General features: G+C 38.4%; 2 protein-coding genes across 10 annotated transcripts in view; one reads left to right on the top strand and one right to left on the bottom strand.

The window, feature by feature from the left end:
- Nucleotides 1-9,134, top strand: part of IRAG2 (inositol 1,4,5-triphosphate receptor associated 2) — a 52,225-nt gene extending 43,091 nt beyond the window's left edge. For all 8 annotated transcript variants that reach the window (XM_036299228.1, XM_036299227.1, XM_036299225.1 and 5 more), the window contains 7 exons: nt 1,952-2,099; nt 3,443-3,486; nt 4,992-5,054; nt 5,171-5,220; nt 5,490-5,591; nt 7,383-7,490; nt 8,584-9,134. In XM_036299228.1, coding sequence (XP_036155121.1) covers nt 1,952-2,099; nt 3,443-3,486; nt 4,992-5,054; nt 5,171-5,220; nt 5,490-5,591; nt 7,383-7,490; nt 8,584-8,827 — 759 coding nt within the window. In that variant the 3' untranslated portion in view covers nt 8,828-9,134. The remainder of the gene's footprint in view (nt 1-1,951; nt 2,100-3,442; nt 3,487-4,991; nt 5,055-5,170; nt 5,221-5,489; nt 5,592-7,382; nt 7,491-8,583) is intronic.
- Nucleotides 9,135-9,222: 88 nt separating this feature from the next.
- The window catches only part of CFAP94 (cilia and flagella associated protein 94), a 56,717-nt gene continuing 53,913 nt past the window's right edge, over nt 9,223-12,026 (bottom strand). For both annotated transcript variants that reach the window (XM_036299222.1, XM_036299223.1), the window contains 2 exons: nt 10,195-10,308; nt 9,223-9,537 (listed from right to left, as the gene is read on the bottom strand). In XM_036299222.1, the coding sequence (XP_036155115.1) occupies nt 9,256-9,537; nt 10,195-10,308 (396 nt within the window). In that variant the 3' untranslated portion in view covers nt 9,223-9,255. The remainder of the gene's footprint in view (nt 9,538-10,194; nt 10,309-12,026) is intronic.

Here is a 12,026-nt window from a genome sequence, read left to right as displayed (position 1 = left end):
CCTGACTAATTGCCCCTAACCGCTTCTGCCTGCCAGCCTGATCACCTCCTAACCACTCCCCTGCCAGCCTGATCGACACCTAACTGCTCCCCTGCTGGCCCGATTGCCCGCAACTGCCCTCCCATGCTGGCCTGGTTGCCCCCAACTGCCATCCCCTGCAGGCCTGGTCCCTCCCCCAACTGCCTCCCCTGCTGGCCATCTTGTGGCTGTGGGTGCTGCCATCTTTGAGGGTGGGGCAGCTAATTGGCATATTCCTGCCTTATTGGCTGTGGGCACCGCCATATTTGAGGGTGGGGCAGTCAATTAGCATATTCCCTCTTTATTGGCTGTGGGTGCCACCATCTTTGCGACAGCATGAGGGTCAATTAGCATATTCCCTCTTTAGTAGATAGGATTTTCCACATTCAAGAGATATAGCTTTCAACTCTTTGAGGGTTTTTTTGTTTTGTTTTATCTATACCTCTAACATGCATATTCTGTTACTTAGTGATTTCTTTTCAGTTTTTAGATATGTGTTGATGTTCCCCTGTGAAGATGAATATTTAGTTCTTCTATCGATCTGCTCCCTTGCATCTTTTCACAGATTCTCACCTTGCTGTTGGCTTCTCTTTTCTCCTGACCAAGCTTAAATTCCACAAACGCAATATTCACTTCTTTGCATAAACCCCTCAACACTTTTCCCTTTCTTGTTTTATTTTACTCATTTAGAAAATCTACAATGCTTTTTAAATCCACTTCCCCACCTGCTCATACCTGCATAGATAGAAAACATCACACCTATATACTGACTAGCTCTCTTGAAATTCATTATCACAAACCTCATGTGGGTCCCTAGGGCCTCCCATGATTCACCCTCCCTCTCTTCTAAATATCAACTTCACACTTTCTCCTTAAACCATCATCATCTCCTCCCTGTCTTCTCCTATAAAAAAAAATTTTTGTCATATTTTTAAATTTCAGTCTCTCTGTTTTCAGAATGCTTTTAACTAATACCTTATTCTTATTTCATAGATGCAATAATAATTTGTAACTCTGAAGATATTGGTTGTTTCCTTGAAGTTTTTGTTTTTCTCTGGTTTGTTTCCTCCAGCTTGCTTTTTTCTGTTTTTATGTTCTTCTTTTGTGCTAGAGGCTTTCCTCCAACATCTAAAGGACCATTATACAGCTGATTGGGAGCTCTGTGTATGTTGAGTGGGGAGGGTTCTTGTTGGCCCTGAGCTTCACGCAAGCTAGGTGTTTCGTTGGAATGCTCTTACTGTCAGCAGTTTTAGGACCTTCATCTTAGGATGTTAGATTCCTTGGAGAAAGATCTTCTAGCTGCCTGCCTTGAGGTATAAACCTGGCTACCAGAGTTTGGGAGCTTGAAGGGAGAATAAGGCTAGGGATCTCATTATTCAGCATGTATGCAGACTTTTACTTACAACCATTTGTTTCAGGATGAGCCACCATCAACGATCTCTTCCTACCTGACCCACAGACCCTCTTTATTCAATCTGCGTAGTTTTTCACCAAAGTGGTGGAAGGGTAGTTGCTCGGCTGGCTTGAGTAAGGGAGGGCATCTGTGGGTCTAATCACTTTTTACATGGATTTTCAGCCATCTCTTCTGTTCACATTTCCACCTTGGAGCTTAATTCCAGAGATGCCACTATCCCCTGATCCTTTAGCACTTTCCTAGGCTGCTTCTAGGCTTTTCTTACTGCTTATTTTAGGGTTCAGCTTTTTCACATCTTAGTCATTTACCAAGAGTCGTCCTAGCAGGCTTTCAAATTTGTATTGCTATTATATCTTCTCTTTTATTTGCCCTGGTGGACTCAGGCCTTTTTTAAATAGAAATACCTTTATTGCCATTTTAGTGGGATTTAGGGATAAAGATAAATGCATGTTTCTAATCACCATCTTTTAACTGGGTAATATTTTCAATATAAATGTGTTTCTTTTTTTTTTCTACTAGGAAAGCCGAGTTAGCAAAGCAGTTGAAGTAATGATTCAGCACGTAGAAAACCTGAAGAGAATGTATGCCAAAGAACACGCTGAATTAGAAGAACTGAAACAGGTTCTTTTGCAAAATGAAAGGTCTTTTAACCCTCTGGAAGATGAAGGTAATACAAATTTAAGATAAAGATGTGCCAGTTATGATTTCCTGACATTCACCTCTTTCATTCTCTCTCTTACTACTTCTTGTTAGGTCTTAAATATAAGACCCTTAGGTTAAAGTTATAGTAAAAGAAGAACTCATTCCTGTCATCTGCATAGTCAAAAGTAGGATGTCAGTTAGATAACAGGCTGGGAGACAAAGATTCTTTGATAATAACATTTAAAAAAAATCATTAAACCCACCCAGAATGGTGTGGCTCAGTGGATTGAAAACCATCCCATGCACCGAAAGGTTGCTGGTTTGATTCCTGGTCAGGACACATGCCTGGGTTGCGGGCTCAATCCCCAGTGAGGGGTGTGCAGGAAGCAGCCAATCAATGATGTTTCTCTCTCATCAGAGTTTCTCCCTCTCTCACCTTCTCCCTTCCCCTTTCTAGAATCGATAAAAACATATTTTTAAAAAATTCATTGAATAAATTTAAATTGATGAGATCAGAGAATATATATAATCCAACCCATTAAGTTGACCCTAGTGTTCTCCTACTTAGGATATGTTAAAATTGGTTCTTTCTCCACACAAAGTAAGACAGAACAACTATGAATGTTCTCATCAACCATGGTTTTGTATTCCTCAGAGAAGGACTAACACTAGCATAGTAAAGCTGACTAATGAATGAAAAATAGAGACACATGTAAGGCCATGGAAAATATCTTAATATAAGGTTTACTAGTATATAAATCATATATATATATATATATATTGATTTTTTACAGAGAGGAAGGGAGAGAGATAGAGAGTTAGAAACATCGATGAGAGAGAAACATCGATCAGCCGCCTCCCGCACATCCCCCACTGGGGATATGCCCGCAACCCAGGTACATGCCCCTGACCGGAATCGAACCTGGGACCTTTCAGTCCGCAGGCCGACGCTCTATCCACTGAGCCAAACCGGTTTCGGCATAAATCTTATAATAGTTTCTGTTAAATAAGCAGTATGAACTTCTGAGAATTCTTAATGTTCTATTCCTTCTTCAAGAAAAGTAACCATACTTGGTATCTCCTATCTGTAATTTTGGGTTCATTTATTCAGAAGATATTCATTTAGTACCTACTATGTGCTAGGTCAGCATTCTGAACATATGTAGTAACAGAGAGGGCTATTTTCTTTTGGTTAAGATGGTCATTTTTTATGAGTCACCGAATAAACAATAACCAAATATAACATCAGCAGTCTTCAGGATCTTAAGTATTTTCTGACCATTGTTTTTCTTTGTAAAGAATTAAGACCACTGCATTAACAGAAATTACAGAGGTAGTTTCTAAAATGTGCAAATGTTTTTCCTTCAGATGACTGTCAAGTGAAAAAACGCTCAGCTTCTCTAAACTCCAAGGTAATTAATGATTCACCTACTGATTCACTTTAAAGATGTCTATCAAATATTATAGGGGGTTGGTTTTTAAATATTTGAAGCAACATAGCGTTGAATGTAGATCGTAAAACAATTATTGTAATTCACATGTATGCACGTGTGTGTATATTTGCTTAAGTGTATGCTTTTACATTTCTTGTTATGCTGGTTTATCAATTAAGTTTGGTGGTGAGAAGGAAGCTGTAAACAATAGTGTCTCTCATGTAAAATGGGAATTGGAAATGGAAGTCCAACAAAAGCAAAGTAGCTTCACAAAATCCACAGGGCCAGTCTCCTCCTCACTCGCTGCTTCATTCACTCAGCCCTTTGGTTCCACACTATGGTGTGAGAGGCCCCTGCAGTCCCAGGCACCAAGTCCTGGTCATTACACCCAGGCACATTCCAAGAAAAAGGAAAGACAGGTATTCCCTCGCCCTTTATTAAAAATAACTTCCTAGAAGTCCCGGAAAACATTTCCCTTTTCACTTTAGTTGCAAATAAGACTGGAAATACAGTTTTTTATTCTGGAGGCTGTATGCCTAACTAAAAATTAGGGAGTTTGAAAATCAGGATTGCTCAGGATTTAGTGATAGGATTTTTGAGCAAGTGACTCTAAAATCATTTCATCCAAATCTCTTTTCCGCTCATGAGGAAAAAGAGAAGCACAAAAGTTCAGTGATTAGTTGTGATATATGTAGTGGTAGAACCATGATTTGAACCCAGGTTTCATGGACCACAGGTTGATATTCTTGATGCTCAACTAACCTATGAAAATAATTTAGGGATAATGGTTTAAGAAAAGGATTCACATAAAACTTTATTTCCTACATTTAAAATATTTTTATTTCCTGAAGCTGTACTTACTCAAACTTTAAGAACCACATAATACTATATAACATTTTTTTTTCTGGGCTAATCTCAAGGTCAGTCTAAAAACACACCCATTCATTAAAGTAATATGCCCATCCTTAAATGCATTAAGTGGAAAAAATGAAACAATTTTTAAAAAGCTAAAATATAGCTCCTCTTAGTAGGGAAAAATCTTTCTAAAAGAAATGGTAACAAAAGAGAGGAAGAGATGAAGAGCATTGGCTGTATTAACAATGAAAACATTTTCTGCCCGAAATATCATGAACAAAATTAATATGGGCAGAGATCATAAACAGGTGGCTCTTAGATGGTTATTTAACATAGAAAAAAAGTGTTGAATATTTTGCAAGTCAAATTAATGCAAACCTAAACGAGAAAGCTTATACTCGATTTGATTGGCAAAAATCAGACTCACCCAATGTTGGGGAAGGTGAATGTAAATAAGTAGAATATTTCTGGAAGGCAATTTGCTCATAACAAAATCCTTTTTAAAATGCTTACTGTTTAGCTCAGTAGTCAAGTGCATGGATGTGTATGTACAAAGATATTCATCAGTGTTGCATATAAGAATAAAACAGTAAGAACTTTCTAAATGTTTGTTTCCCCCCTTTGAATAGCCATCTTCTCTTCGAAGAGTAACGATTGCCTCTCTACCCAGAAATATTGGCAATGCAGCAACGGTGAGCAAGTTTCTAAATGTTCTCAAACAGCAAATTCATTTTCATAGAAGAAAAATATACAAAAATATTTCATTAAATTCCTATTTTATCATTTCTTTAACACCTGAACTTTAAAGGTGGCTGGGATGGAAAACAATGACCGATTCAGTAGGAGGTCATGCAGTTGGTAAGTGTAATTATATGGTTGCTCTTTGGGAACTTTCCTAATTTTAACTGTGCTAAAGTAAATGTTTGAAATAAGTGATATAAGCAGAACAATTATAAATATTGCCGTATAATGAAATGTTTTATTATCTTTTTAAATAAGCAATATGCGAGTGCCAAGAAAATAATTAGAACGTATAATTGTTGTATTGAGTTAGGTAGTGGGAAATAAGTTAATAATGGGTATGGATGTATTTGATTTGACAAGTGGATATGATCATCTTTGTATAGGCGTATTTTGGGGTCAAAGCAGAGTGAACACCGTCCCTCATTACAGCGGTTTATCAGCACCTATTCCTGGGCAGACGGTGAAGAAGAAAAATGTGAGCTAAAGTAGGTGAAGCGTGTGTTTGTTAACCTGATGTGAGCTGGGCATAAACAGTGGGGATCACTTTTACTCTGTGAGGAGATCAGTGCTGCATCATCAAAAAGCTCACTCATTGTTTAAGACTTATAAACTGCAAAGCACTATATAAAAGCTATTTGTGAATGCATTCACTCTTGTAGGGCTCAGAACTGCAAGGTTTTCGGTCTTAAGTTAGAAAAGGCCCTGTAATTTGCCAGATTTGTAAAGATAATTTTTTTCTCTGTATAGGCAGCTATCTGGCCATCAGGGATGGGGTGGGGGTGGGGGGGCGCGGTGAATAAAAAGCCACAGGAGTGAAATGTGTATCGTTTTTAAAAAACTACATGAATTATATATATACCATAGGCATATATGTAATACATGTGCATTATATATATCTTCCCTTTACATAAATGAAGAGTAGGAGAAACATAAAACTCTACATGACTACTCTATATTTAGCAAGTTACATAAAATATACTTCTATAGCACAAGAAAGAGGGCAGGAAGGAGAAGCATGAACAAATGCCTTTAAGTCAGTAGTTCTCAACCTTCTGGCCCTTTAAATACAGTTCTGCATGTTGTGACCCAACCATAAAGTTATTTTTGTTGCTACTTCATAACTGTAATGTTGCTACTGTTATGAATCATAATGTAAATATCTGATATGCAGGATGGTCTTAGGCGACCCCCGTGAAAGGGTCATTTGACCGCCAAAGGGGTCGCGACCTACAGGTTGAGAACCGCTGCTCTAAGTCTTTGGGTGACCTTGGACAAATTGCTTTAACCTTCCTTGGTCTCAGTTTCCTCATCTGCAGAGATGTTAATGAAATGATTTTATGTTCATGTTATACATGTTCCTGGAGAGCCTAGTGTGTGACAGATACTACATCAGTCCTAAGGAATAGAGAGATGAGTAAGACATAGGACCTACCTTTAAAGTTCTCTGTGTTTTAAAATACTCCCGGAGCCTGCTGCGTGTACTGAAAACTCTAAGAGTTACCATAGTGGATATTTACTGATCTGGGATAGAAAAAAGATCAAGAGTTTCCTTCAAAAGAGTACAATGTATTATTTGCTTTTTGTTAGTATAGTATGATATTTACTGCGAAGTCTTTGCAAACAAAAGACTAAAACTGAGAATCTTATAAGAATGCAGTTGATTCTGGTTTATTTCCTTTAAGACTAAACTAAAATCTACCACATACATTCCCTGTATTTTTTGACACAACAACCACCACCACTTTGAGACGGTTCCCTTTGGCAATTGTGAGGGTATCACGAGCTTGAACTCAGCAGTGAACATAATAATGAAAGGTTCTGTTCGGGTAAGGCCATCCCTCTCTAGATAATATGAAGTTATTTAAAGTCAATTCAGTTGCCATTTGCCAGATCGCTAAACACTGCTAGCATATTTTAACTAGTTTTGCACTGAGAATATTTTCATAAAGTTTTAAAATTAAGATTTTTAGAGAAATAGAATAACACGTTGATGTTACTCCAATTTAGCATTTATCAAAAAGCCTACAGAGAAAAGAGTAAAATCAACTAAGATAGGTTATTACAGTCCACGTGGTAGAAGAATACTTAGTGAAAACAAAATGGTTAAATAAACTTGGTGATTTGGCTTTTAGAACTAGAAATTTGTCAAATATTTCTAACGTAAAACAAATATTTGTGTGCATCTTTATTTATACAGTAAAATGTAGCAATATTTTATAATCATAGCACATTATTCTTAGTTTTGTATATTTAAAAAACAACAACACTTATTACAGAACTAAGGACGATGCAGAGCCCCCTGGAGAAGAAACAGTAGAAAGGACAAGAAAGCCAAGTCTTTCTGAAAAGAGGAATAATCCATCGAAATGGGATGTCTCTTCAATGTAAGTTGTCTACCTGCCAAATTCTATCACTTCAGTGGAATGGGGAAGGGCAAGGCAGGGTTAATAGTATTACCCTGGATTAAACTACTTTATTTAAAGACCTGTCAAACTGCTAAATTTAAGATGAATAACAAACTTCAAATGGTCTGCAGGGGTTATTGCTGAACCTGTGAGTTACAACAGGCAGGAGCATCCCGTGCAAGGAGCCTGGCCCTGCAGTCAGGAGGCCTAGGTCCACGCCCAGCTCTCTAATGAGCTGTGTGGCCTGGGCACGTTCACCCATTTCTGAGCACCTATTTCTTTATCTATTAAACAGGGGTGATACCAGTACCTTTGTCCTTGTTCTGTGGTCACGATTACATAAATTACCACATGTAAAGTGTTTAGCACAGTTTCAAAGACTTAAATGATGCTGTAAATAACCTTTTGGGGTGGGTGTCTCTAAAAGAAATAGAGTTTAGCCCCAACTGGTTTGGCTCAGTGGATAGAGCGTCAGCCGGTGGACTCAAGGGTTCCAGGTTTGATTCCAGTCAAGGGCATGTACCTTGGTTGCCAGCAAATACCCAGTAGGGAGTGTGCAGGAGGCAGCTGATCGATGTTTCTCTCTCATTGATGTTTCTAACTCTCTATCCTTCTCCCTCTCTGTAAAAAATCAATAAAATATATATATTTTTAAAAAGAGTTTAAATATCAGTACACCAAACAGCTAAGGTATGGTGAGAAATAAATGACCTATCTATACAAATGTTCATACACATATATTCTATTCTACTCAATAAGTAATATTGTTTCCACTGTAGGAACACACTGCCTTACCTGAATGAGATAAATAGTTGTATGTTCTTGTTAGGAGTTAAATGATGCCTGAATCACAGCATTTTCAGATTCTCACCATAACAACATGTTATTTTTTTAATTCTGACAATCATAAAAGGGGACAGATTGTGGCCCAAACCAAGACAACAGATCACATTATGTCGTTTATTACACAGCAGTGCTGGTCAATGACTTGACTGGTATTGTTGACAAAAGAAGTGTTGCTAATAATGGATTACTGTGATGACCAAATTCTGAATCTGTATTTTCCTTATAGCTATGACACAATAGCTTCCTGGGCAACAAATCTCAAGACCTCCATCAGAAAGGCTAATAAGGCTCTCTGGCTTTCCGTCGCGTTGATTGTACTGTTTGCAGCTTTGATAAGCTTCCTCACAGGCAGATTTTTCCAGAAGTCCGTGGATGCCGCCCCCACCCAGGATGGAGACTCCTGGATGTCTCTAGAACATATCTTGTGGCCATTTACCAGACTTCGACACAACGGGCCACCACCAGTGTGACTGTAGGACGTCCTAATGTATCTTGATTTTTTTTTAAAGTTTCAGTATCTGAATTTTGTAAATGAGTAACATTTAGCTTGGAAAGGAGAGCCTGGAACCAGAGGTTCTCAGAATGACTAAGATTTTTAAATTCCCTCTTTCTGTGATTACCTTCCCATGACCTTTGAATGAGCTTATTGAGGCGGATATATTATATATATATTGTTAACTTTTGTTGAAATAAAGCATCGTTAAATCTCAGTGGGCCAGTGTTCATAGGAAAAGAACCCCACATGTTACAAAATAAAATTTGAGTGTAAAATGCTGATTAGGTTATTTAAGAGCCTGTTTGAAATATAGTCACTTGCTACATTTTATTGAGGAAATAACCTGATTTTTTTCTTCAAGTTGCTTGATTCTTCACGCTGAATAAAGTTTATCAGTAGAGGTTAAGAATAGCTGAATATTCTAATACAGAGTAGCATGTGGCACACAGAGTCAATAAACTGGCTGTCAGGGCCCTTGGTTTTCTCCATTGCTTCTTGAGAAGCAAAATCCTTGATCATGTGATAGAGAGTGGAATGAAACTCAGTTTCCTCTTTCAGGGCCTCAGAGAATGCCTCACTGTCTTCCTCAATCTTGAGCCTTTGTGCTCGGTTGCCACTAAACATTAAAAGAGTCCATGTAGGATCCTGAATACATTCCTGTTCTTTAGTGAGGCATTCACTCACCTAAAGAAAGAAAATTAGAGAAATCTGTTAATCCGATGAAGTAGATTGGCAGGAGAGTATTAGTTGATGGGCTCAACTCAATCCCCAACATGTATTAATTGAATCAACAAATATTTATTGAGGGACTGTCATGTGCCAGACACTATTCTAGTTGCTGGGAATATAACAACAAACCAAACATTAATCAGTAACTAATGATTGTCCTCAAAGAGCTTAGGTTCTAGTGGGAGAAACACAGTAAGCAAGACAAATAAATACGGTGGCTAATTTATGCTCAAACATTAATCAGTCAGCTTTTAGAATTTATCAGGTAAGTAGCAAATGTGCCAAAAAGTTAAATTGGAGAGTTCGTGAACCATTGATACATATTCGCATTAAAGGCTTTCATTTGTTCTGGAGTTACTATAACGAGTTAAAAGGACTCTAGTCTGAAATCAAGAGCATTTGGTACCATAATGGGCAATGCAGGTATGACCCTTCACATAGTTTAGCTTTATATTTTTGACAAAATTTTAAAAAATGGTTTTAAAACTGCATTTTGAGTGTCATTCCCCCAACCCCCTTTTCAAGAGGAGAAAACAGTCTATATTCTTTTAGCTTTTGAGTACCTTTTCTTTTGGAGGACAAAGTAGTGTTATGGGTTTTTGCATACTCTACCTTAAATATAACTTTTTCAGAACCACACTGCATATTCCACTTGCTCCAACCGAACGCAAAAGCAGAACTTAGCAAGGCCATTTGTCGATAAGCTTTCATTTCCACCAAAGGAACCTGTCAATATAAAAGTCAATAGAATTGATCATAGAGCCTTCTCAACAAGTCTCCCTTCCATTCTTGGCCTCCTACGGCTTATTCTCAAAACAGAAAAAGCCATTAAAATGTAAGTCAGATTCTATGACTCCTCTCTCAAAATGGGGCAATGGCTTTCTCTTGCTCTCAAATAGAATCCAAAGTCCTAACAGTGATCTGTAAGGGTCTGCGTGATCTGACACCCTCCCACATACATCTCATTATCTGTCTGACCTATCTTTTCTTCTCCCTTTGCTAACTTCAAGCACCTGGCCTCCTTGCTGTACCTTCATTCCTCTAGGCCAGTGGTCAGCAAACCAAGGCTCGCGAGCCACATGCGGCTCTTTGGCCCCTTAAGTGTGGCTCTTCCACATGCGGGCGCGCACATACAGTGTGATTGAAACTTCGTGGCCCACGCGCAGAAGTCGGTTTTCAGCCTGGGCGAGTCTATTTTGAAGTGGCATTAGAAGAAGTGGGGGGTGTCGGTCGGTCAGGCGATGGGAGAGGCGGTGCAGGCGGGGCCACGGAATACGCAGCTGGGGGGAGGCACGTGCGATTCATGCACGAGTTGAGTGAGCCAGTCAGTCAGCAGTCTCATGTGCAGTGGTTAGTGCTAGTCACGTCCGCAAATCGTGTGCGGATGACAAAAGTACCTACTCGAAGCATAAAGTTACCTGTATTTTTCCAACCAGCTGCAAATCCTACAGGTATTTTTGTCATCAATTTAAGAATTGTAATTATTTTGTGTTGGTGGCTTTATTATTATAAAATGAAACATTTTTCTCCCTTTAATATTGACATTGGCAACTTTGAAATGTAATTGCTGGATTTAAGAAACAAAGAACTGTGGAGCTCGAAATTTGAACGTCTTTGTGCTGATATAGAAATATTGGAGAAAAACAAATGTGAACTTAGTTCACAGCACAAGTGGTCTGCTTTGAAAGACCTGTAGAAGGAAGATATGTTGATTTTTAACACCTAGAATAGTATTCCTGACTCATATAATCAACTGAAAAAACTAGTGTTTGCTGTTCTTTCCTTATACGGGTCTACATATTTATACGAAAAATCATTTTCAAGCATGAACCTTATCAAGAGTAAATTGAGGAGTCGTCTTATTGATGAGAACCTGGAATCGTGACTAAAATTAAAAACAACATACAAACCTGACTTACCCAAACTTTCCAAGGAGATGCAAGGCCATTGTTCATATTAGTGTTTGTCAGTCATTGTCATGATTTAATTTTATGGATATTGTAAGGTAAATTGTAAGGAATTTAATTTTATCAATAAATAATATCGTTATTAAGTATGATATCAAGTTTTATTCAATGTACCTATAGTTTAACTAAGACTTAAAACTTTAAGTAAAGTTTATTAAGTTAATTTTAGGGAACGCTGTGGAGTGAAAGAAGATGTAGTGTTGAGGATTGAGAAAGGTATGTTGAGATGGTTCGGTGCCGGGGTCCAACCCCAGCAGGTCCAGGGGTCCCCAAAGGTGTGGACGGAGTCGGCGAAGAAGGAATGACATGGAGACAGCGTTCAGTTGATCAGCAGGCTAGCCAGGATCTCCAGCCAAGTTCTGGTCTGGATCTCCAGAGAGGTTCTGCTTAGGATCTCCTGCCTGGGTCTGTGTCCATGTTCTCTTGCTAGGTTCTCCAGCCAGGTTTTGTAGCCATGTTACCTTGCTAGATTCTCCA

Source organism: Myotis myotis, unplaced genomic scaffold, assembly GCF_014108235.1.
Source record: "Myotis myotis isolate mMyoMyo1 unplaced genomic scaffold, mMyoMyo1.p scaffold_m19_p_3, whole genome shotgun sequence".
Lineage (NCBI taxonomy): Eukaryota > Metazoa > Chordata > Mammalia > Chiroptera > Vespertilionidae > Myotis > Myotis myotis.
Note: the sequence above shows the minus strand (reverse complement) of the source record. Positions and strands in the feature narration are given on the sequence as shown.